A 23,861-nucleotide genomic window follows, 5' to 3' on the forward strand; every position below is an offset into this window, starting at 1 on the left:
ATTTAAAAATAACATTTTTGAATAGTTATTGGAACTGGAATTATAAATAAAGGATGTAAGGCTAATTACCGATATTCTACATTTAGAGCAAACTGGTGCATATGGAGACAACGGCTCAATATTTTACAAAGTGCCAATTTGCTAAAAATAGATAAATGTGGTTATTATTGCTGGAATTAATTCAAGAACATTCAAAATGAGATGACTAATGTCAAGGAGTAGCATTCCTGTAATATAAATCCAATTGAGCTGTTTTACACCTATGATGGTCCAATATTTTTGCAGAAATTAGATCTCACAACCTGAAAAAGAGATTTTACACCATTTCAAATTAGCAAGAATATATGGTAGCTAGTATTCCTCCTAGACAGGTGGCACCTGCCAGAGTTAAGCCTCAGGAGGATGGTGAAAACCCAGTGTCTGTCATCTCCATAACTGAAACCAGTAGGGAGATTTGCTCTGGCCTTTCTTTTTTACGTGTGTAAGCTCATAAGTTCAGTTATCTGTGCGGTTACTACTTCCTTTTAGAGCCATCAGTGACAATAACCCTATGTAATACAGACCAAATTGTAATACAGACCAAATTGAATAATATGTAATACAGACCAAATTGAAAATAACTAAAAGGAAAAATGAATAGTCCACCACATTTGAGATAAGTTCCTCCTGACTCGGGTAGCTAACCCACATGTGGACTATGTGAACATAGAGGTATATATGCAGAAGACTAATTCTCAACCAACTTACCCTCTCACTAGATTTACAAGTGTGGGCTTACCTATCACCCAGCCTTTTTTCCAATCAGAGATATTGGCCCTGTGGCAGTAACTAGGTGACCCAAGCAGAACCAATAAAATTCATTCATCCTCATTCTGTCTCTCTCTGTCTCTCTCCCTGTCTCTCTCTCCCTTTGTCTGTCTCTTTCTTATCTCTCTTTTTCTCTCTCTTCATCTAGAATTTAGAATTATAGTGGGGGTTGTTAATAACTGAGTCTTTTTTTGATGCAGGGCCCTATAAATAGTTTATGAATTCCTGTTATTGAAATTCTACCCTGGTTCCCACAGGCATGGTTGTTCAACTTATTAATTTCCTATGATCCCTACTTTTTTTTTTCCAATGAATTCCTTTTATAGACTCTGAAAGTTGGTTTTGGATACTTGTTCTCAATCAAAAAACCCATATATAATAGAAGTATTGTGTTCTGAGACAGAAGAAGAAAGAAAGAGGGAGTAAGGGATGTAGCTAGAGTGAAAGATTAAAGGTGATACTCACTGTTAACCAACTATAAGTATAATTAAATAAATCATTATTTTCTTCTGGACACAGGTTTATTTTCAAATTTCTAGTTAACACACCTTTCTATTGCAGTCTACATGAGCCCTTTGTATACAAGTATTTTGGCAAAATATGTACGATACTAAATTTTTTATGCTAAACCTTTGGTTTCTAGGAAAAATAGAATCTCTTAGAGTAATTTGATCCAGTTATTATACTTTAAAATATTTCTAAATGTTAGTCATATGTGCTTCCCCCAACCAAACTGTATCTACGTTTTCAGTCTCCCAACCAGCATTGCATTTTCTCTCCACTCTTCTGCCTGATTGGGCCCTCATGTGATGGATATGAGCACAGCATGGCTGGTCATCCAGTGCAGAGAACCCTGTGTAGAGGTGAAGTGGGGGTGGGTATAGAGGGGGAGGCAGCAAACTTAGCAAATGAAGAAGTAAAGAGATCTAAATATGAGGAAAAGATGAAAACAGAGAAAGATAAAAAGAAAAACAGTGGGTATTTCTAATCATTTGAAGTAATCCTTGGGTCTTATAACACTTTGAGTATTGGCTTATCTAAATTCTGTCACTGAAGTTTTCAAAGAAAATAATAAAGAGATACTATGTTCCCATCCATTAGCATGGTTAATATTTACTCTGAGCTGGGCGTGGTAGCTCACGCCTGTAATCCCAACACTTTGAGAGGCGAAGGTGGTGGATCACTTGAGCTCAGGAGTTCAAGACCAGCCTGGGCAACATGGTGAAACCTTGTCTCTACTAAAAATACAAAAATAAGCCAGATGTGGTGGCATGCACCTGTAGTCCCAGCTACTTGACAGGCTGAGACAGGAGAATTGCTTGAACCTGGGAGGTGGAGGTTGCAGTGAGTCGAGATCACACCATTGCACTCCAGTCTGGATGACAGCAAGACTCCGTCTTAAAAAAAAAAAAAAAAAAAAATTTGTAGAGTATGGGAGTCAGGTGGAAATGGGGAATGTGTGTATTCTATACAGAGAGCAAGAGTACTCCTTGTTTGCTTAGAGCCATGAATACTTTAGTGTTCGATCTATGAAACTCTGTAATTAATAATAGCTTATATTTCAAAAACACATTGTTTGCAAAACACTTTTATTATAATCTCTTCATTTGAGACTCACACCAACCTACTTTTTTTTTAAAAAAACAGGTAAGACAGGATTTGGAGGGTTCTTTTTATGTACCCACTACACAGATGAATAGACTAGTCTCAGAAAGGTTGAATTACTTACCCAACATCACATGACAAGCAATTGGCAGAACCAGGTCTAGAACCCAAGGAAAGGGTTTATTCCACTACAAAGACATGAAACAGGACATTAAACAGACAACATCTAAGAAAATAAGATCTGTAAATAATTAAGGATAGGAAATCTGGAAGATCACATTCCCATGCTAAACCTGAATGAAATGACTGCAAGTGTGTCTCTCTGATCTAAGCAAACAGGAGTGGGAACTGAACTTTGACTATGTCCACCTTGTGAGGGGGACCAATAGAGCTGAACTTGCATTTACACAAAGCCCACTCTGAACAGGTAAACAGAAATGGTCATCTGTCCCAAAACATCTCCCCTAATGACCCATCATGATGCTCCCACCCTTCCTACATTTATTCCTTCAACAAATATTTATTGAGAATCTAAGATGTGCCAGACATAGCTTAAAATGCCTGTTTTGTCTATAAATACTTTTTAGAAAGTTTGAAGAAACACACTTTTTCTTAAAGTTCTCCTTCCATAGCCTCACCCACTAAACACTAGCATGAACTGGTATTACTTAATCAGAAAAACTCTACCTGGGTCTGACAGGAGGAGAAAATAATAGAAAAACTCAATGCCAAAGAGATTGGGAGCAGTAAGCAAGATATCAAGTGAGGGTATGGCAATTGACAAATACTACTGAACCTTACCAGTTGAAGACAAACTTCACTTACAAATTATTTAGTCTTTCTGCTGTTCTCAAGGACATGCCAATTCAGTCAGAGAAAATACACTACTTAGTGTCTGGCAAGAGTGTTTTCATGGAAAACAGTGGTTGCGATATGTTCCATGCTGGGTACAATAGGCCTACTTCAGAACCCAAGTCCCTTCAGTCTATTTAAGCCTAAGAAAAATCCAATTCATCTGATATTAACATTCATTTAACAGTCATTTGAGGGACTACTTACCATTCACCCTCCCTGTACTTCCAATCATGATTTCTCTTTGTGAAATATTATTATGTGGATACTTCAGAGGGAAGAAAAGAAATCCAAATGAAGGTAAAATTAATTTTTGAGCACACACACCTAAGCACAGGCCAGCACTACATGCATTTAAAGAAAAAAAAATCTTGCTACTCTTAGTTGATTTATTTCATGGATCACACAGATTGATTTACGGTCTATTTGTAATAGTTGTGAAGCAAAGCAGTGAGTGTAAGTACTTGGAGCCTCAAAGGAAGGGCACGTGAAGATCCAGGGTTGTGGTAACCAGAGAAGGTGGGGCTATAATGCTGGTTGTTGGATGAGGAGGACATGGAGGGGAGACAGTGCCAGCTATGAGAGTTCAGAGAAATACAGTCTATAAATGGGTTCATTTTGTAGCTGCTTTTATTAAAAACTGATGGCTGTCATGTCTATAAGTGAATAACAAGAATCACTAATGATCAGTTCCACTTTAAAATTTCATGCCAAGACATTTTTAAAAAAAATCTCCTAGTGATTCTGTCCATTTAGATATGCTATAGCTTGTGAAAATACTATAAACCTGGTTCCATATAGATTTAGCAAACAGATTATTCATGGTTAACATGAGCTATTTTATGTACCATGTATTATGGTAGAGATAAAACAATAATTATGTTTTCATCCTTTTCCCCAAGAAGCTAACAGTGTGGACCCCAGTATGTGAAAAATAAATGTCAAATAGTGCAATAAGTGATAATAGAGATAGTACAAAATACAGCATGAGCAAAGAGAAGGTAGAAGAAAACTTAATTAGGAAGGTTAAGAATGGCTTCAAAGAGCTAACTCTTACAGGGAAAGTGGGAATATTTCAGGCGGAGAGGGAAGTGTAATGTGGGCAGAGAGTAGAGTACAAGCGACAGCACCAAGGCCTGAAATCTTGGCATGGTATCATCAGGTAAAAAAACAAAAAAGGCAGGGGTGAGGGTTGGAGTTTGGCACTAGAAAAGCAGGCAAAACTAGATTATGTCATTCATGCTGAAGAGTTTATATTTTAACAAGGAAAATAACAAAACCAGATTTGCATCATGTAAAGATAGCTGCGGTGTTATTTGCAAGGTAAACTAAAGAACAATGTGGTGGTAGAACTCCACGTAGAAAGTTATTGCTTTTGTCTAGATGAGTAGTCATGAAAAGTCTGAGCCAGGTTATTTATATAAACAGGGTAGAAAAGCAGAGGATTTATTCAATCTTTTAAACAAGATTCAAAGGATTTAGAAACTGGATATAGGAGTTGAAATAAAATATATTCAGTATTACTCTCAGGTTCCTAGAGCTCTGAGGCTGGATGGACAGTGTCAGAGCAATAAGTGTAGTGAGGAAGATCAAGTGTGATACAAAACAGAAGACACTGAGTTTGGTTTTGTACCTAATAAACTTGAGTGTCTCTGAAATGAAGCACTTAGACCAAGATAACTATGGATCAGAAGCTAAAAACAGATATCTGGTCTACAGATCTGGAAATCACACAGGTGGCTAAAGATTTGGACGTAGATGACACGATGAGATCACCTAGGATTAGTGAGTCAAATGAGAAGAGTGGAATGAATCAAGATTATGATCCAGGAGATCATAGATTTGGGGAGGTGGGTGAAGAGAGCAAGAGAAGCCTATAAGGAGACTGAGCAGGGTCTTATCTGAGAGGGAAAATAAGGAGAGCTATTCATATCATGCAGGCCCAGTAAGGGGACAGTTTCAGGAAGAAGGATGGCCAGCAACACAAAATGCCAAAGAGACATTAAATAAGATGTGCAATGAAGGGTCACTGGATTTGGCATCCTTTCAGAATATGTTTTTCAGTGAAATTATGAAAACCAAAGCCAAATTAAACTAGAAGGAATAGTGAATGGGGAGTGAACAAGAGGAAAAACTGAGGGTGGAGAGTACTTGGAACTTTGTTCTAAAGGGAGAGTGAGAACACTATAGAGATGGGTACATAGAGTCAGGAGAGGATCTTTTAAGATAGATGAGGTGAAAGCATATTCATAAGCTATAAGGAAAGGAGCCAGTGCAGCACGAGAAGATGAAATCTCAAGAGAGAGCAGGGCATGAAGGAGTGGGGTTCTAGGGAAAACACGGCGCGGGGAGGAGCAACAGCACAAGCAGAAGGCTCAACTAAGACTAGAAGGAACTCATCTCTAACAGAGAAAAGTAGACATAGCAGGCACTGGATCATCCTGCAAAGCTGGGGGCGCTAAGACAAGCCTCACACTGCAAAACTTGGGGAGAAAAAAATTTCTTATATTGATCTTTGTTTTCACATCAAGTATGTTTAAACCCTACAAAAATCCTTAAGGTAAGCAAGGTGTTCATGTGTGTTTGGTTTTTGATTTTTACTCTTCATTCTACAGAAGGAAACTGAAGCCCAAGGTGATGTGATTCATTCAAATCACAGTCAGTAAGTGGCTTCCACTAAGGACTCACAGTATAATATTCTTCCCAACACTTCTGAAAATGTTATGAAGATTTATTACAAAGGTACAAAAGCAACTTCAGAAATTCAAAAGGGAGAATTCCTGCATGAAATCACTTCTTTGGTTTGCAACAGCCACTGCTTGGTTGCCCTAATGCCTTTATTAATACTAATAGGGAAGTGAATAGTTAAATGCTGCTGTACCTTCTCTTGAGATGACCTGGTTATGTGCATTCTTTGAACTATTAATAGAAGAAGACTTGTCTTACTTTATCAATATGATTGGTTAATATGTATGCTCTATTCTTGCCTGAAAGAACACCAGTACCCTTCCTCATGGGGCCAGGTAAAAGTCTGAAGTCTGTGGATTAATTCAGCCCCAGGCATAACACTGGCAATTTCACTGACAGAGGCAAAGGAGACCCCAAACCACTCTCCCTCTCAGTGAGCAGGAGTACTGCCCTTTAGCATGAAACATCAAAGGAGGGTTCTGTAGTTTTGCCAGCTCAGCAAGATAGAAAATTAACTCTGCATTTTCTTATTCCAGTTGCCTCAGCATGGGTTGGTAGGGGAGAGGGTGGGGAAAGAGAGTCACACAGACTCTGTCAGCAGGAGAGATCAGGGCTCATTGTGTATGCACCCTGGCCTGGGTTAGAAGGAATTATAGAGTCACCAGAAATGAACACTTTCTAGACTCACCATGATTTTTCTAAGGTTCTCTGCAAGTCCAGATAATTTGGCAAAAAAAAAAAAAAAAAAAGAAGAAGAAGAAGAAAGAAAGAGAGAGAGAGAGAGAAAGAAAGAAAGGAAATGCCCTTCAAATGTTTTTTCTGTTTAAATTTGGAAACCTGTGGTGAAAATCACTATTAAAAAAAAAAAAAAAGAACAAGAAGCTTCAATTATATTAAATAAAATGGTTCAGTTTAATTAATTCACTAAGTCCCTGGGTGACACTGGGTGTGGCTCAGAGAGATTTGGGAGGAATCCAATTTATCACTAGGAAGAATCGCCTGCACCAAGCAGCAAGGCAGCATCCTTCCATACCTTCCCAACACTGCAAGGAAAAGGCACAGAGAGGTCGGAATGCTAAACCACAGATCACACTCTCAGAGATAAGATTTATTTGTTGCATAAGGGAAAAAGCAGATGTTGGCATGGATGGGGGGCTGGGGAGTAGAGGGACTACTTGCTTGCATGAAATTCTTTACACTTCAATTACAAACTAAAGTCATTATTTTTCAACAAAAGAAACACCTCATAGTTTTCTTGCTTTGTAGACATAGCTCACACCTTGCCAAGTTTTTAATCATCTGCAATACACGTGGCAATTAAGCTATTTCAAGTAAACCCCAAGATATTTGAATATCATAAGGCAATACAATCTTAGGGATTCTTTTATTTTATTCCTCCTTTGCCCACTCCTTTACCATATTCTCGTCTCTACCCCATTCTTATTCTCTTCTTCCTGCTATAATAATCTATAGTGATAACTAATGGCTAATATAGATCATTTATGCTTTCTTCTCACCCACTGGCAATGTATTCCAACTTAGAAATCCAAGGTTGCTTCTTTATGCCGCTCAAGTGGAAGAGGAAGGAAGTGCAAGCCCTTCAGCCCCCTCCCACGTTTCTGCTGGATTTTATGGGTGTGGCAGAGCTTAGACCTTTGCAGGTTTTTGCCCTTGTTTTATTCCCTGTTAAGTACTAAGATGATGAATAGATGCCAGCAGAAGGATGGACACCACTGGATTTTGTCATACATGATATAGAGTTTCATCCACAAGCAGGCAACCTGCGTGAGACTTAAGTACTCATGCTACATAAATGCCAGTGAGTGTAGTGTGAGCCCACGCCCTGAATACACCATTTCCTGTAGTCTGATTGAATGGTATCCTAAATACTGGCTAATGTGAATGATACACAACAGTGATATATAAGAGACATGAGCATTTCACACAGAAGTACACATTTATAAAATGCATGAGCAAAACAGGACAATTTCTATACCTTTAATTTTCTCTTGAATATAAATGATGCTAAAACACAGGGAGGCATGTGGAAACCACACTTACACATGCAACTGTAGCATATGAAGTATGTGGATGCTGTATGCATTTACATGAGAATTTCTGCAACTCTAAACACACAATTTCATCTTCATCACTTTGCACATCAGAGTAAATGCTTGAGGCTGTTGCTGAAATAGAGCCCCAGGGAAGGCAGTTGTCTTCATTTTGGGAAGGGAATTCCTTTAGCTCTAATTCCTTTTCTAAAAATCATACATGATTTCCTTTATTAAAGGAGATGTATGTATACTCGCATGCGTACACATAGGGTGAGAACAAATTTTGAACCTGAATATTTTTCTTTCCAAAATCAAAGCTTTTTAAGTGGATAGCTTTGGCTTACTTAGTGCTCTACCTTCCTAAATTTTATTTCCCCAGCTCACCAGTGAAATAACCTCAGGACTTTTCTTTGACAGTGTTCTTAACCCAGACACCTGTATTTATTACATTTATATATTAAAATGAAGGAGGACACGGAGAGAAAATGCCCTGGTTTGATAAAATGAGCCAATGGAAGCATCAATCTCTGTAACCATAGGGCAGTTTCAGGAGATGCTGCAAATACTGCCCCCCACTCAATCCCCCACTATCCGACGTTTCCCCCAAATAGCCCCACACAATCCAGGATGTCTGCTACTTTATTTATTTATTTATGCCAAACCTCTACTCCCATTGCTCTGACATTCTGCTCATTCTGCTTCAGTCTCCCTTCCTCTTCCTGCTCCTTCTCCTTCATCCTCACTCCCCACCCTTCCTTCCAGGGCGCTGGCTAAATGTGCTAAGCTGGCAGGCTGTTTCTTCTCCACTCTCTTCCACCCCCTTCGGATTCAGAGAGTATTACAAATTGCCCAATTTCCAATACCTGCACTGGAAATTATACCCAAATTCCATCTCTTGCACCCCACCCCTAAGGCAATCAGTCTGCAAAGGGCTTCTTTGACCAAGATTGCTCCCACCACACCCCCACCCCCACCCCAGTCAAGCACACACACACACTCACCCATATCCCACACCCATTTTTCTCCTTAACCTTCGCCAAAATCACTCAAATGCATTCCAACAAATGTTTGAAAGCTTCTTTTGGAGACTGTCATGGCATGGTCGGTTGCTGCGGAATACCACACTCGTCATTCCTTCCCACTCTCACCCCAGTCAAGTTTCTAAAATGTCTTTCAAGAAATAAGCGAGCAATTGAAATGGCTGTAAAACCTGGGCAGTGGGGGAGGGAAGGAGGGGCTCTGATTCTTCCTAATCTTGGATGTGTCCCTCTTCCTGATGAAAATGAGTCACCATACTTATTATCCAGGATGTTAGCCTGTCTCTGGTCACTGACAATCCCAGGAAAGAAGCAAGGGAAGGGGAGAAGAGACAAGACCTGGTTTCCAACAGGTAACACCCGGCTGTCTTTCCCATCCCATCCGAGCTCCTAGGGGCGTGGTCCACCCTCTCCTCCGACCAGCTGGTGCACAATCGGCTGCTGATCTTAAGGAAGGGGATTTTCCCCTTCTGCATGGCCAATTTCTCCCCCAGCCCCAGTTGTCTTAGCTTCTCTTAAAAAAAAAAAAAATCTATCAAATCATAGTTTCATTCATTCATTGAAAAATAAATAAATAAACAAATAAGACCTGCACGTTTTTCCATAAATACCTGCGCCCCTTCGAAGCACATGCATGTACGAAATAAGGCATCTTCCGCAGCACATGTGAGAAAATTGTATGACAGAGAGGTAATACTCAGTCCTGCATATTATTTCCTCAACCCTGCTTTTTGCAAATAATATAAAGAATTGCCTCCCCATCTTGTAGGTAGAGCCCACATAATCTCCCCCACACCCCTTTCTACGTCCACACCCTCAAGACCAGAGACCTCAAACGCTGAGCATTCACTAATAAGAAAAAAAAAAAAAAAAAAAAAAATTTCTAGCCAAACAGGCATGTTTTTTCTACCCTCACCCTAATTAGTAGCAGCATTCCAAAACCGGAGCATGAAAGACAGAAAAGAATAAAAGCTGGGATGCAACCATCAGTTACCATATGCTAAGGAAGCGCGAGCACCATGGCCAGAGCAGAAGCAGTAAAAAAATTGTTTGCCTTTATAGGGAAATACTGTACTCTGGTTATTCCACAACAGCAAGAAGTAAAAATCTTTAGCTCTACCTGTTTGGTTCTTCTCATACAGCACAGCATGGTTGTCTCGTCCCTTGCCTTCTTCCTGCCTTCTCTCCTTTCCTTCTCTCTCTTTCTTATTCCCCCCCTCTCCACCTCTTTTCTGCTCGCTTGCTCACTCGCTCTCTCGCGCTAGCGCGCTCTCTCTCCCTCCCTCCCTCTCTCTCCCTCACACACACCAGGGCAGTTAGCAGCAACTGTAAGGTCCACAGCTATTGCTCATCGCACATGCTCGCTCTCTCTCTCTAGCACGCGCTCTCTCTCTCTGGTGCTCTCTCTCTGCTGTCCTCTCTTCTCTTCCCTCTCTTCTCCTTTTTTCTCCTCCCCCCCAGTATCTGTCTGTCTGTCTTTTTCTTCCCTCTCTCTCCGTCTCTTTCTCGGAATTGTTCGCTAGCCTTCAGTGACTAATCACTTCCCCCAGCCCCTACCCCCATTCTAGACAGTCACCCCCTCCCAGTCCCCTGCCAGCCTCATGAATATTTAAACACCTCCAATCTGGACCCAATTACCCACCGACTTTTCCACTGCATTGAGAGGGTAATGGGGTGGGGGCAGAGAAGGATATTCCAGTCAATCCAGGAGATATGATAGAGCATGTTTTAGGGAAGAGGGGCTTGAGGAATCCTTGTATTTCTTTAAGAACTCTTCTCCTCTTTTCCTAGTATTATAAAAGCAAAGAACAACTATTTCTAAAGAGGAATTGCAGTCAGTCCTATACAATATTTCTGCCATTACATTTTATGCATAGTTAATAATTGTGGAGGTTAATTTCCCTCAAAAAATGAAATAAGATGTAACTATCATACACTGTTTATATATTCTTCTCAGTATACATATAACCTGAAATAAATACAAAGCTTAGATATGCACAAGCATATTTTATGTATGTTCCAATATCCTGGAAAAAATCCACATAAATATATTGCATTTTAAACATTCTAAGCACTAGAGCTCAGAAATAATAAATAATGTTTAAGAATTGGCATCCATATATAAAATCACATGGTAGTTTTTTTTTTTTCTTAATGCACATATACCTGTTTGTAAATTGTGGTTTCTTCTAATTTTACTGAAAAACCTGAGCACATTGAAACAGGTCTGTGTAATATTGATGGTGATCAAAATGATATTTTACAATGTGGGCATGATAGATTAAAGTGAATCCATCTGAGATGAGAAGAAACGATATGTCATGAAGCCTACTTCTTGAATTCGTTCTATGGCCTTTCATAATTTTGGAGGAGGAATATGTGACTCTTAAAGTGTGTATAGCACAATTTTTAGTTATTTATTGTTGAATGAGTTTGAGTGTGTTACTGAAGCTCTTTGCACCTAATTTTCTCATCTTTAAAATGGAGATAATAATGCAAACCTTGCCAACATGTTTTGAGGACTAAACGACATAACGCATGCAAAGCACAACAGAGTCTCTCTGAGTGTATAGGAGATTTACTCCAGAGACTATACTTTTCTGAAACTCGGGTGACATTTGCAAGTGAATATCTCGAAGAAGTTTTAAAACTATTTCTTGTTGTTCATTAGTGATGACAAGTACCCCTAATTAAACAGCTCTTATTCTTCACAGTCCCTCCTAGACATAAACCTAGTTAATAAGTGGCAACTAGGCAGCTTACTATTAGGCATATTTCAGGATTGCTGAGCTCAATAAGTGCTTAGTACATTTTAACATAATTTCAGGTGTATCTATTTCAAAATGAACTATCTCAGGTACCTGGGGATGATGATGGTGATACCCAGGAGGTGATACTTCAAATTAGTCTTAATTATTCCTCAGTAGTCTTCCTGAGAATGGCCCGCTTCAGATCCAGCTGACTTGGTCTTTCATTCTTCCAGTTTGCTTCCTAGTTTTCATATTTTATGATTAAAAAACAGAATTAGTTTCTGAGTTTAATAATTTTTTAATGTTACAATGAGCCCAGTTTTGAAAGCCCAGCTGCTTTCAGAACAGCCTTCCATGATTTTAAGTGATAGAAGAGGACAAAGAGTAGGTGAGAAATGGCTCCTACCAGAAACATTCCAATTGCAGATTAGGAACACCCTACCTAGCCTGCTAGTGACTAAAGAGTAATGAAGAGAGGAGGCAGAGAAGGTGGGAATTTGGGATGATGGAGAAGAAATTGCTCCTTTTGGCGTTTAAACAGGATAACTTCATTGATAAGGCCATTTCATTAACTGTGTGGCTAAACTTAAACAGTGAGATTAACTCCTTTCCCTTTCAATGTACTCACCTCAGCCATCCCATTTATACTTTTTCCCCTTTATTTATGTGAAGGAAATTTGGAAACAAAGTGGCATAATGAAGTTAAGCTGGGGCTTAAAACTGGGCACAAGCATTGATGAAATTTGTGACTAAATATGTGAAACCACCCAGCTCAGGATCAGCTTCCTCATCAGTTTACATGCGTTATTTTATCTAATACTCAAAATGAGGTAGGCACAAGCAGTAACCCCATTTTGATGGGGATGCCAAAGCTAAGGAAAGTTAAGTGCCTTGACTAAGTCACAGAACTAATAAGTAGTAAAGCTAGGACTCTAAAAGGCTCTTAACCACTAGGCTACATCAGTCACCACTCAATAGGCCTCTACTCATCATTACTTCTGGTCCTTAAGAGATTAAACTACATAGTGGAAGTTTTAATGCTGAAATGAAATCAGCATTCAATGTTGAAATGAAATCAGCAAGGTCCATCTTTTAGGCCCGACTCTTACCTCAAGAGCCATGGAGAACAAGCTAATATTTTCATACAATAGAGAGCCCTCCATGTATTTCTGACGAGATGTCTGCTCCTTCAACTACCCTCAGGTATCTCAGTGTGTAAGGTTCTCACCATTTCTTGATGCCTTCCGCTGGACGTACTACATTCTATCAAGGAACCTTGAAAAATTACCTCCCAATTTGGGAGCCTAAGATTCCAAATTTAATTTGCATAACACGGAATCAATTCTAATGCATCTTTTTCTCTAAGCATTGACGGTTATGGGTGGCAAAAGAATAAGGAAGAGAAAGCACAAACTGCTCTGAGCTTTGCAAAAATATATAAAAAATAAAATAACCGATGTCCCGATTTTTGCCAAGCAACAACATAATAGACCTACTAATCCTTGTACTCTTATAACTAATCCTAGAAAATGCATAGGCTTAAACCCCATGACTAACCCTTTTACAATTTTAGATTAGCAAATTAACTCATAAGACTATCAATTAACTTCCTGACTATAGGTTAGACAATAGTAACAGTCTAGAAAAAGATAAAGAGTGGTAGAGGCCAGGTCCCAGTTCCATGCTCAGATCTCTTTGAAATTTATACTAAAGTGATACTGCTTGTATAATGAACCCAGAAATCACTGGTCTTTACTAAGGGTTCTGTCAAATAGTTTACCATTTTAGGATTATGGCTGGTACTTGAGAGAAGATAATGTCATCAATTCAGGTAGAAAATATGTTAGTCTTATTTCTCCCTTTTTTCAAATTTTATTTTATTCTGAGACAAGTTTTCACTCTGTCACCCAGGCTGCAGTGCAGTGGTACAAACATAGCTCACCACAACCTTGAAATCCTGGGCTCAAGCAATCTTCTACCTCAGCCTTCTGAGTAACTAGAACTAAAACTACACATCACCACTCCTGGCTAATTTTTTTTATTTTTTATTTTTGCAGAGTTCTCATTATGTTGCCTAGACTGGTCTCACACTGCTGGCTTCAAGCAATCCTCTTACCTCGGCCTTCTCTTATTTTTTCAGTGCCTAATCTAAGCCTCTTACTTGCTGCATTAGTTTTCTAGCATTGCCGTAACAAAATAGCACAGACTGGGTGGTCTAAACAACCAAAATGTAATTTCTCACAGTTCTGAAGGCTAGAAGTCCAAGATCAGGCTGCTGGCAGAGTTGGTTTCCTCTGAGAGTCCTAAAGGAATGTTCTTTCCAAACCTCTTTCCTGCACTTGCAGCTGGCTGCCCTCTGCTGCCTCTGCCCATGGTATGGTTGTCCCTCTGTGTGCATGTGCACCCCTACTGTCTGTCCCTGTGTATCCTAAGCTCTCCTTCATAAGGACACCAATCAAATTGGATTAGGGCCCACACCTATGGCCTCATTTCACCTTAATTTTCTCTTTAAAGGGTCACATTAAAGATCTCCAAATACAGTCACATCTTAAGGTACTGGGAGTTAGGTTTCAACATATGAATTTGCAAATAAGGGGGACATAATTCATCCCAAACACCTGCTTTCTCATGCTTGCTGTTTTCACTCATTTAATCTACAGTTTCTATGTTGCAAAAATCATTCTGCCCTCAAGGAAAGTCACACATATGTGAAGAGAAAACCAAACACTGTGTGTACAAAATATGATTCAATGTCAAATTGTTTGATAAGCATTCAAAATAGGAAACAAATCACTGTAGACTATGATGGGCCTTTCGTTTCAGGATTAGGATTTGAAAGAATAGAGAAGACATAGGAGTTTTAGACAAGGGAAAGGGATCACATTAGAAAAGACAAAATGCACAAATATTCACTGCATGATCAAGGGACTGGAAGGATACAGAAGTGGGGGAAGCTGTAAAGGATACTGGCAGGAGACAATGTTGAAAACGTAGGTTAAAACCAGATTAACAGGGATCTTCAAGATCAGGCTAAGGGGATATGTTGGTTTCCTAGGCCTGCTGTAACAAATTTGGTAGCTTAAAACAGCAGAAAATTACTTTCTCACATTTCTGAAAACCTGAAGGCTGAAATCAGTTGGCAGGGTTTGTTCCCTCTGGAGGTTTTGAGGGAGGATACCTTCCAGATCTTTCTCTTAGCTTCTAGTGGCTGTGGTCAATCTTTGGTGTTGCTTGTTTTGAAGAAACATCACTCCAATCTCTGCCTTCATCTCCATAAGAACTTCCCCTCTCTGGGTCCCTGTGTCTTTCCCTTTTCTTCTTCTTCTTCTTTTTTTTTTTTTTTTTTTTTTTTTTGAGACAGAGTCTTGCTCTGTCACTCGGGCTGGAGTACAATGGCGAGATCTTGGTTCATTGCAACTTCTGCTTCCCAGGTTCAAGTGATTTTCCTGCCCTAGCCTCCTGAGTAGCTGACACTACAGATGTGTGCCACCATGGCTGGCTAATTTTTGTATTTTTAGTAGAGTACTAGTTTTGCCATCTTGGCCAGGCTGGTCTCAAACTCCTGACCTCAGGTGATCCACCCGCTTTGGCCTCCCAAAGTGCTTGGATTACAGGCATGAACTACTGTGCCCAGCCCCATCTTTCCCTTTTTCAGAAAGACATCTGTCATCAAATTTAGGGCCCTCCCTAAATCCAAGATGATCTCATCTTGATATCCTCAACTTCATTACAAATTACCTGCAAAGACTTTTTTTTTCCCAAGTAAGTTCACATTCAGTGGTACCAGGAATTAGGACTTGGACATAGCTTTTTGGGAGACGCAAGTCACCCCACTACGAGGTATTAGACCTCAGATTTATGAATGGGGACATTTTAAAGAATGCCTCTGGTAACGTATAGTATAAAATGGTAAGAAAGATAAACTGGGGTCCTGTTAAGAAAAACTTAGAATTGTTCTAATGCTATATCTGGGAGGAACCGTGGAAGAAAAAATGAACTGTCACCTGTTAAGTGCCTAGTGTGTTCCATATACCACATATTTTGTGCTTTACGTATTTTGTTTCTTTTATCTCACAGGAGAATATCTAGGAGGGAGAGAAGAATGCAAGAACCAAAAATTGTGCAGAGATTGAACCTAGACAGCCTGGAAAATGAGAGTTAAAAAAGTCAGAAAGGGACCTGGTTTTGTGAGAAAGGTGATGAGTCAAGCTTGAAAGTGTTCATTTTATGAAAGCATTGACACATTCAAGAGTAATACAGGATCAGATGGTAAGAAACAAAAGTCAGAATTGTCTTTCTACGGGTCATTGTTGGAGCCATCAAAGGGAATTCATTTTGTGAGCTACAGTGTGCTCTAGAAATCAGAGGACCAAAGAATGAACTTTGAGAAATGTTCAGGATTCAGGAACTCAAAGACAGGATCAAGAAAAGAAGCCATCATGGGGGTAAACTAGAGGTAACAATAGCCTAAAAAATGCTTGAGAAAGTTCCTTGCCTTTATCCTCTTAAAATGTCATTTATAAATTCAATTGACTTGTCATTTAAATACCTGCATAAGTAAGTAAACCAGGTGTGATTTTATAAGTATCCATAGTGAGAACTATTCAAGGAATGACACACGTCTTTCCAGAGGAAAGGATCGTTCTACATTGTGCTGTCTCAAGATGTTATTTTTAAACATCCTGAATGGAAATATTGAAATTCAAAAACCATAACCATAACAATAGCTGGTCAGAAAACAATATATCATCAAGACCCAAGATGTAAAGTAGGACAACATGGAGGTGGACTGACATTAAACTAACATCCTCTTACCTAAAAAGTAACAAAACAAAAAACAAAACAAAGAAAACTCCAAATTAAAATCTTTACTTTTCAGTGGTGAGAGTCATACAGCACTTGGTTTCCACACCTTCTCAGTTATAGTGGGGCATTTTCTACAGCGGAAGATGCCTCATGTGTGTTTACCAGGTGAAGAAGCAACAGCAGCAGAAATCACAAAATTAGATCCTTGCTCTATACAGATCAAGCTGCAACAATAATTATATCTAGGAGTGTACTGGGAAATCTTCAATACTCCTGTGGACTTTTAAATACTTTTTAACAGCATTCAGGGCTCAGATGACCTTGGTTTGGGGCACATTTCTCAAGGTCTGTTAGCACCAAACCACCCTAAATATGGATTACTCATGTTTGCCCTGTTCCATGGCTTGGCATTCAGCGGTACAACATTAAATAAAATCTCTCTCAGATAGGAACTTTAGAACTAGGTATTCATCTACTTGCTGTGAATACACACAGATGGCTCATAGATACCCCAATCTCAAACTAAAACTCAACTTGGCCTCTTGGCTGCCAGCTTGTTCCTTTCCCTGTATTCCCAGTATTAGTAAAGCGCCCCATGATTCATCATTCACCCTAGTCAGCATCACCTCCTCCTACTCCATGACAACCACACTCCACAACCAACCAGTTTTCATTTCCTCCTAAATGTTCTGCCCATCTTTATCTCTGAAATATTCTTTTTTAAGTCTTTCTTCTTCAATTCCTCTAACACAGGCCTTCAGCATTTCTGGCCAAGATTATTGCAATAACATTCTAATTGGTTTTGCTATTTTTGTATTTACCCACCATTTAGTTCTACCTTCAACACTGCACCCAGATGGATCTATCTAAAATGAAAATCAAACAACACCCTTCCCCTTCCTAAAATCCCTCTGTGGATCCCTGTGCCATAATTAGTCTGTCTCAAACTTTCAGCGCACAAAAGAACTGCCTGAGGAACTTGCTAAAAATGCAGATTCTCTGGAGCTCTTTAACAGATCATTGGACTCGGTAGATGAGAGGAAGTGCTCAGAATCTGCAATGTGTATAGTTATCATTTTGGGATAAGGTTAGAACAGTGATACTTGGATCACACTTTGAGAAAGAATGGTCTGAGGGACAAAGCTTAAGCTCGAATTCATGACTCCTGATACTGTTCTGACAGTATCTTCTACCTCTCCCCATTTTACACTTTATAATGTAATGAAGAAATCATTCAATGAACACCTCATCTTGTTTCCGTTCTTGAAGCCATTCTGTTCCGTATACTTAGAAAAATTTACCCACTTCATATGAGTCTTGAAAACTCAGTAACCAGACAAATAGTAAATTTCCCTGAGCAGCCTTCACTGAACGCCCAGAAGAGACTTGCTCACCTCCTCTGGGTCCCATAACACGCAGGATACAGTATTTTATTGGCACTTACCACACTAATATTATTTACTGTCCTCATTCAGATGTAAGTTCATTGTTTGCAGGGGCCCTCTCTTATTCATCTTTTTACTCCTAGCACCTGGTCTGGTGGCTGGCACATAACAGGTACTCAGCAAACATTTTCTGACTGGACCTGGATTGTTGTTCTGAGATGATGCTGCCAGGCAGAGCTTGCCAAAAGCTTTCAGGCAGACATGGCTGCATCTGGTTCCAAGGAGAGGCTTGCCTCTATGATATGATGTCACCATATTAATTAGGTTGATAGCATTTCAGTATGTCCTCACTGCCAGGATTCACCCTGCTTCCTGTAGGCAGACAAGATTTCTGAAGCCAAGATCTGGCTGATTTAGGGGACCCTCCAAATCTCCACCCATCTTTCCAGACTTGTCTCAAGTCCTTTCAAAGTTCCTCCTTCCAGCACACCATGGAGGCTGCCTGAATTTCTCAATAGCCAATATTCCAGAACAAAGAAATCTTAATGAGGGAGCCCTGTGCTGGTGGCATGGGAAGAGAAGATTTTTGTCTATGTAGCCCATAAGTTAAGACTTAACCTGTCACTCAGCTCCAGAGGAAGTTTATGATTGAGTGAACAAATCTAACTCATGGCTTACTAGTGCATTAAGCAGGTAAGGTGAAAAATCCCATTAAATTACACCAACTTCCACCACCAACACACCATTACAGGCTGAAATCAAAACATTCCATTGGACTTAGTCATTGAAGTAGCCACAGAACTTTTTGCATACCTCTTTTGTATTCCCCTTTCGGTATTGTGACAATTTGTTTACAAGCCTGTATCCTGCCTAAAATGCACATTTCTAGATGGCAAGCACCACATCTCAATTTTTAAATTTGTTTTACATTTGTTTTTAATTTAAACAATTTAAACACCAATATGTTGGTGTTTCCAGCAGAGAGATATATGGACCTTATCGGACTTAAAGAGTATATGATTTGGAGGGGTCCTTCTTCAAGAAAAAGAATATGAGTTAAGTATGAAATTAATACTTATGTAGAATAAGGAAAGAAATCACAAGTTATATATTTTTAAACATTGATATCTATCACAAACATCACAACATTCAGAAAAATAAATGTATTATTTTCTTTTTTTAATTTATTTTAATTTTGCATTCTGGGATACATGTGCAGGATGTGCAGGTTTGTTACATAGGTAAAGGTGTGTGCCATGGTGGTTTGCTGCACCTATCAATCCATCACCTAGGTTTTAAGGCCCGCATGCATTAACTATTTATCCTGATCCTCTCTTTCCCACTCCCCTTCTCCCAACAAGCCCCAGTGTGTGTTTTCTCCTTCCTGTTTCCATGTGTTCTCATTGTTTAGCTCCAAATTATAAGTGAGAACATGCAGTGTTTTGTTTTCTGTTTCTGCATCAGTTTGCTGAGGATAATGGCTTCCAGCTCCATCTATGTCCCTGCAAAGGACATGATCTTGTTCCTTTATATGGATGCATAGTATTCCACAGTGTATATGTATCATGTTTTCTCTATCCAGTCTATCATTGATGGGCATTTGGGTTGATTCCATGTTTTTGCTATTGTGAACAGTGCTGCAATGAACATACGCATGCATGTATCTTTATAATAGAATGATTTATATTCCTTTGGGTATATGCCCAGTAATGGGACTGCTGGGTCAAATGATATTTCTGGTTCTAGGTCTTTGAAGAATCACCACACTATCTTCCACAATGGTTGAATTGAACTAATTTACATTCCCACCAACAGTGTAAAAGTGTTTCGATTTATCCACAGCCTCACCAGCATCTGTTGTTTCTTGACTTTTTTTTTTTTTTTTAAGAGATAGAGTCTCACTCTGTTGCCCATGCTGGAGTACAGTGGTATAATCTCGGCTCACTGCAAGCTCTGCCTCCTGGGTTCATGCCATTCTCCTGCCTCAGCCTCCTGAGTAGGTGGGACTACAGGTGCCCACCACCACATCCAGCTAATTTTTTGTATTTTTACTAGAGACGGGGTTTCATCCTGTTAGCCAGGATGGTCTCAATCTCCTGACCTCATGATCCGCCCACCTTGGCCTCCCCAGGTGCTAGGATTACAGGTGTGAGCAACCACGCCCAGCCTCTTGACTTTTTAATAATCGCCAATCTGACTGGCATGTGATGGTATCTCATTGTGGTTTTAATTTGTATTTCTCTGATGATCAGTGATGTTGAGCTTTTTTTCATATGTTTGTGGGCCACATAAATGTCTTCTTTTGAGAAGTGTCTGTTCATGTATTTTGCCCACTTTTAGTGGTTTTTTTTTTTTCTTGTGAATGTATTTATGTTCTTTGTAGATTCTGGATGACCTTTGTTAGATGAGTGGATTGCAAAAATTTTCTCCCATTCTGTTGGCTGTCCACTTTTATGGTAGTTTCTTTTGCTGTGTAACAGCTTTTTAGTTTAATTAGATCCCATTTGTCAATTTTTTGCTTTTATTACAATTGCTTTTGGCAATTACATCATGAAATATTTGCCTCTGCCTATATCCTGAATGATATTGTTTAGATTATCTTCTAGGGTTTTTATAGTTTTTAGTTTTACTTTAAGTCTTTAATCTGTCTTGAGTTAATTTTTGTATATGGTGTAAGGAAGGGGTCCAGTTTCAATTTTCTGCATGTGGCTAGCCAGTTTTCCCAGCCCCATTTGTTAACTGTCTCTGTTTGCAAATGACATGATCCTATATCTAGAAAACCCCATCCTGTCAGCCCAAAGCTTCTTAAGCTGATAAGCAACTTCAGTGAAGTCTCAGGATACAAAATCAACGTGCAAAAATCACTAGCATTTCTATATAGCAACAATAGACAAGCAGAGAGCCAAATCACGAATGAACTCCCATTCACAATTGCTACAAAGAGAATAAAATACCTAGGAATACAGCTAACAAGGGAAGTGAAAGACCTCTTCAAGGAGAGCTACAAACCATTGCTCAAGGAAATCAGAGAGGACACACAAATGCAAAACATTCCATGCTCATGTATAGAAAGAATCAATATGATGAAAACGGCCAGACTGCCCAAAGTAAAATGGCCATACTGCCCAAGGTAATTTATAGATTCAATGCTATTCCCATTAAATTATAATACCATTGACATTTTTCACAGAATTAGAAAGAAACTACTTTAAAATTCATATGGAACCAGAAAAAGAGCCCACATAGCCAAGACAACCTTAAGCAAAAAGAACAAAGCTGGAGCATTATGCTACCTGACTTCAAACTATACTCCAAAGCTACAGTAACCAAAACAGCATGGTGATGGTAGAAAAACAAACACATAGACCAATGGAACAGAATAGAGATCTCAGAAATAAGAACACACATCTACAACTATCTGATCTTTGACAAACCTGACAAAAACAAGCAATGGGGAAAGGGATCCTTATTTAAGAAATGTAATATTTTCTAATAACTGCCTGGCAGATCTCTGTAATAATTTTTTTTTTTCATTTTTAGCTCTCTGCTCGTCAACAACCTCTTTATGTGAAAATGACTTTGTAATATAATTTTTTTATGGGAGAATGGAAAGATAATCCAGTATTTCCTCTAAAATAGTTGGATTTGATTTTACTGTTGAGAGTTGGGAGTCTTAAAACAGGAGACTTCATGTACAGATGTATTTGTTGTGTAGGGCACTAGCAGTAATACAAAAACACATGAATTCTGAGAAATTCTATTTCAAACAATTGCTATTGAAAGAGGAAAATATGTATGTTTATAGTTGTATACACAGCATTATCAAACTTATTTCTGATAAAAATAACTTTGATTTTTATCAAGTTTTGATAAGAACTGAATTATCCCACTCACAATTTCACACAGGTAATGATCAGAAGAATTTCTCCCAGACCAGCTTCTGGCTTCATACATTTCAAACTTTGATTCTCATCTTTACTATGCATTTCGGGTGCCAGGTGACATATGACATGCTTATCTTGTAATTCAACCTCTGGTCCTGCCCTTCTGGTCACAATGCCCAGTGAGTTGGCCTATTGCATTACTTGAAGCCATTCCTACACCAGGATGACTGGCAATAACTTAACTCTACATAAAAGTCCCTAGTTGCAACATAAATATATCCCATTAAACCCAATCTGCATGTAATACCAATACAATTCCTCATCTTAGCTGATTTCCTAAATTTCCTACAGCCACTCAACACAACCTGACCTGAGGGGATATATTGCAGAGGGGAAGTTTAAACAGAAAGAGATAGCAGTCTTAATGGATTGCTATTAAAATATTTTGCTATTTCAAATATTATACAAAAGCAGAACCATGGACACATGGTCCATTCAAGTGAGAAGCTCTGAAGCTTAGGCCACATTAGTTTCTTGGTTAATGTGATTCTGGCCTCTTGGATTGAACACAGAGCTATTGAATCGTCAAGAAACAATTCATTATTAAAGAAAAACAGGAGGGAGGGAGAAAGGAAGAGATAATGAAGAAAACTGGAGAATAAGGTAAAAAAAAGGAGGGAGGAAGGCTGGTTTAGCTAAATTTCAAACACTAGTTTTCAGAATACCAAATTGTTTCAATCTGTTGTTGTTATTTTGTTCTGCACAGACTCGGCTAGATTTCTCACCATGTCCACTCATATCCTGCATTTGTCCCACTCTAAATTTTCTTCTGGAATACACATGGTTTGGAGAAATGATAAAACACAGCCTTTCTGGTGGGCTTTAAACATGAAGCTCTCCATTTGGGTTCCATTAAATGCTAACTGTCATCACACAGGGTATCAGAGAGGTGTTTTTCTTCAAAACCCATATCCCTAAATGCATCACCTTTTATCTTCTCTTGTGTTATGATACCTCTTTTACTATAACACCTTATGATACCTCTTTCTAAAATACACTATTTTCTACAGACTGGGGAAGTGTTGGGAGGTTTCATATATTACAAAATTTACAGTTGTACGGTAAAATAAATTTCAGATATATAGCATCATTTTACTTAATTTGCTTTCTTGCCTTGAGGCACAGATACATTTCACTGATTTCAACCCTCATTCAAAGAGGGAAGTTCGTTCTGTAATTTAATCCTTTGGGTTATTGTTCCCTTTCCCCACCCTTCTATAATTCTGTCAAGCCAAAAACTGAGCTTTTTAACTTAACAACCTTGGTCTTTTTATGCCTGAAATCCATCTACCCTTCTCCTTTAAATTAAAATTCTTCATAGTGGAGGTATCAGAAACGCACCTAGAATGTCTAATGTAACCCATCCACAGAATTTTCTTGAACAAACTTCTCCATTTTCTCTCCTTAAAGTGCTGGGATAAACATTTGCAATAATCTTCATTCGATCTTCCTTTAAATTGCTTCTAGTACCTATTAGTTACTCCAAAATTATTTTGCTGGTTTTCAGTTCTTTACTTGCAAGTTCTCTACATCAAGTTCTCTATTCCTTTGTTCATCTAAAAATCCCAAACTTCTCTAAAATTCAACCAAACACGTCACCATTAAGGCCTTTCAAAATTTTTTGTTGATAAAAAAGGTCCCTCACTGAACTTCTAAGACAATGTTAGCTATCTACACTGCATTATACAGCTGATTCTTGAACAACAGGGGTTTGAACTGTATAGATTCACTTTACACAGATTTTCTTCCACCTCTGCCAGCCACCCCTGAGAGAGCAAGACTGTTGCTCCTTCTTCCTTATCTTCCTCATTCTATTCAACATGAAGATGATGGGGATAATGATGATTCATTCCACTTAATGAAAAGTAAATATATTTTCTCCTAAGATTTTTAAATAACATTTTCTTTTCTCTAGCTTACTTTAAGACTACAA

General features: G+C 38.9%; 1 protein-coding gene and 1 long non-coding RNA gene across 2 annotated transcripts in view; one reads left to right on the forward strand and one right to left on the reverse strand.

The window, feature by feature from the left end:
- GAP43 (growth associated protein 43) overlaps positions 1-10,605 on the reverse strand; it is a 97,981-nt gene extending 87,376 nt beyond the window's left edge. Inside the window, exon 1 of the mRNA XM_050778778.1 lies at positions 10,164-10,605. Within this exon, the coding sequence (XP_050634735.1) occupies positions 10,164-10,193 (30 nt within the window). The 5' untranslated portion in view covers positions 10,194-10,605. The remainder of the gene's footprint in view (positions 1-10,163) is intronic.
- LOC126947773 (uncharacterized) overlaps positions 1-22,519 on the forward strand; it is a 48,170-nt gene extending 25,651 nt beyond the window's left edge. The window contains exon 4 of the long non-coding RNA XR_007723194.1: positions 15,871-22,519. This is a non-coding gene — a long non-coding RNA (uncharacterized LOC126947773). The remainder of the gene's footprint in view (positions 1-15,870) is intronic.
- Positions 22,520-23,861: the final 1,342 nt, after the last annotated feature.

Source organism: Macaca thibetana, chromosome 2 (genome assembly GCF_024542745.1).
Source record: "Macaca thibetana thibetana isolate TM-01 chromosome 2, ASM2454274v1, whole genome shotgun sequence".
NCBI lineage: Eukaryota > Metazoa > Chordata > Mammalia > Primates > Cercopithecidae > Macaca > Macaca thibetana.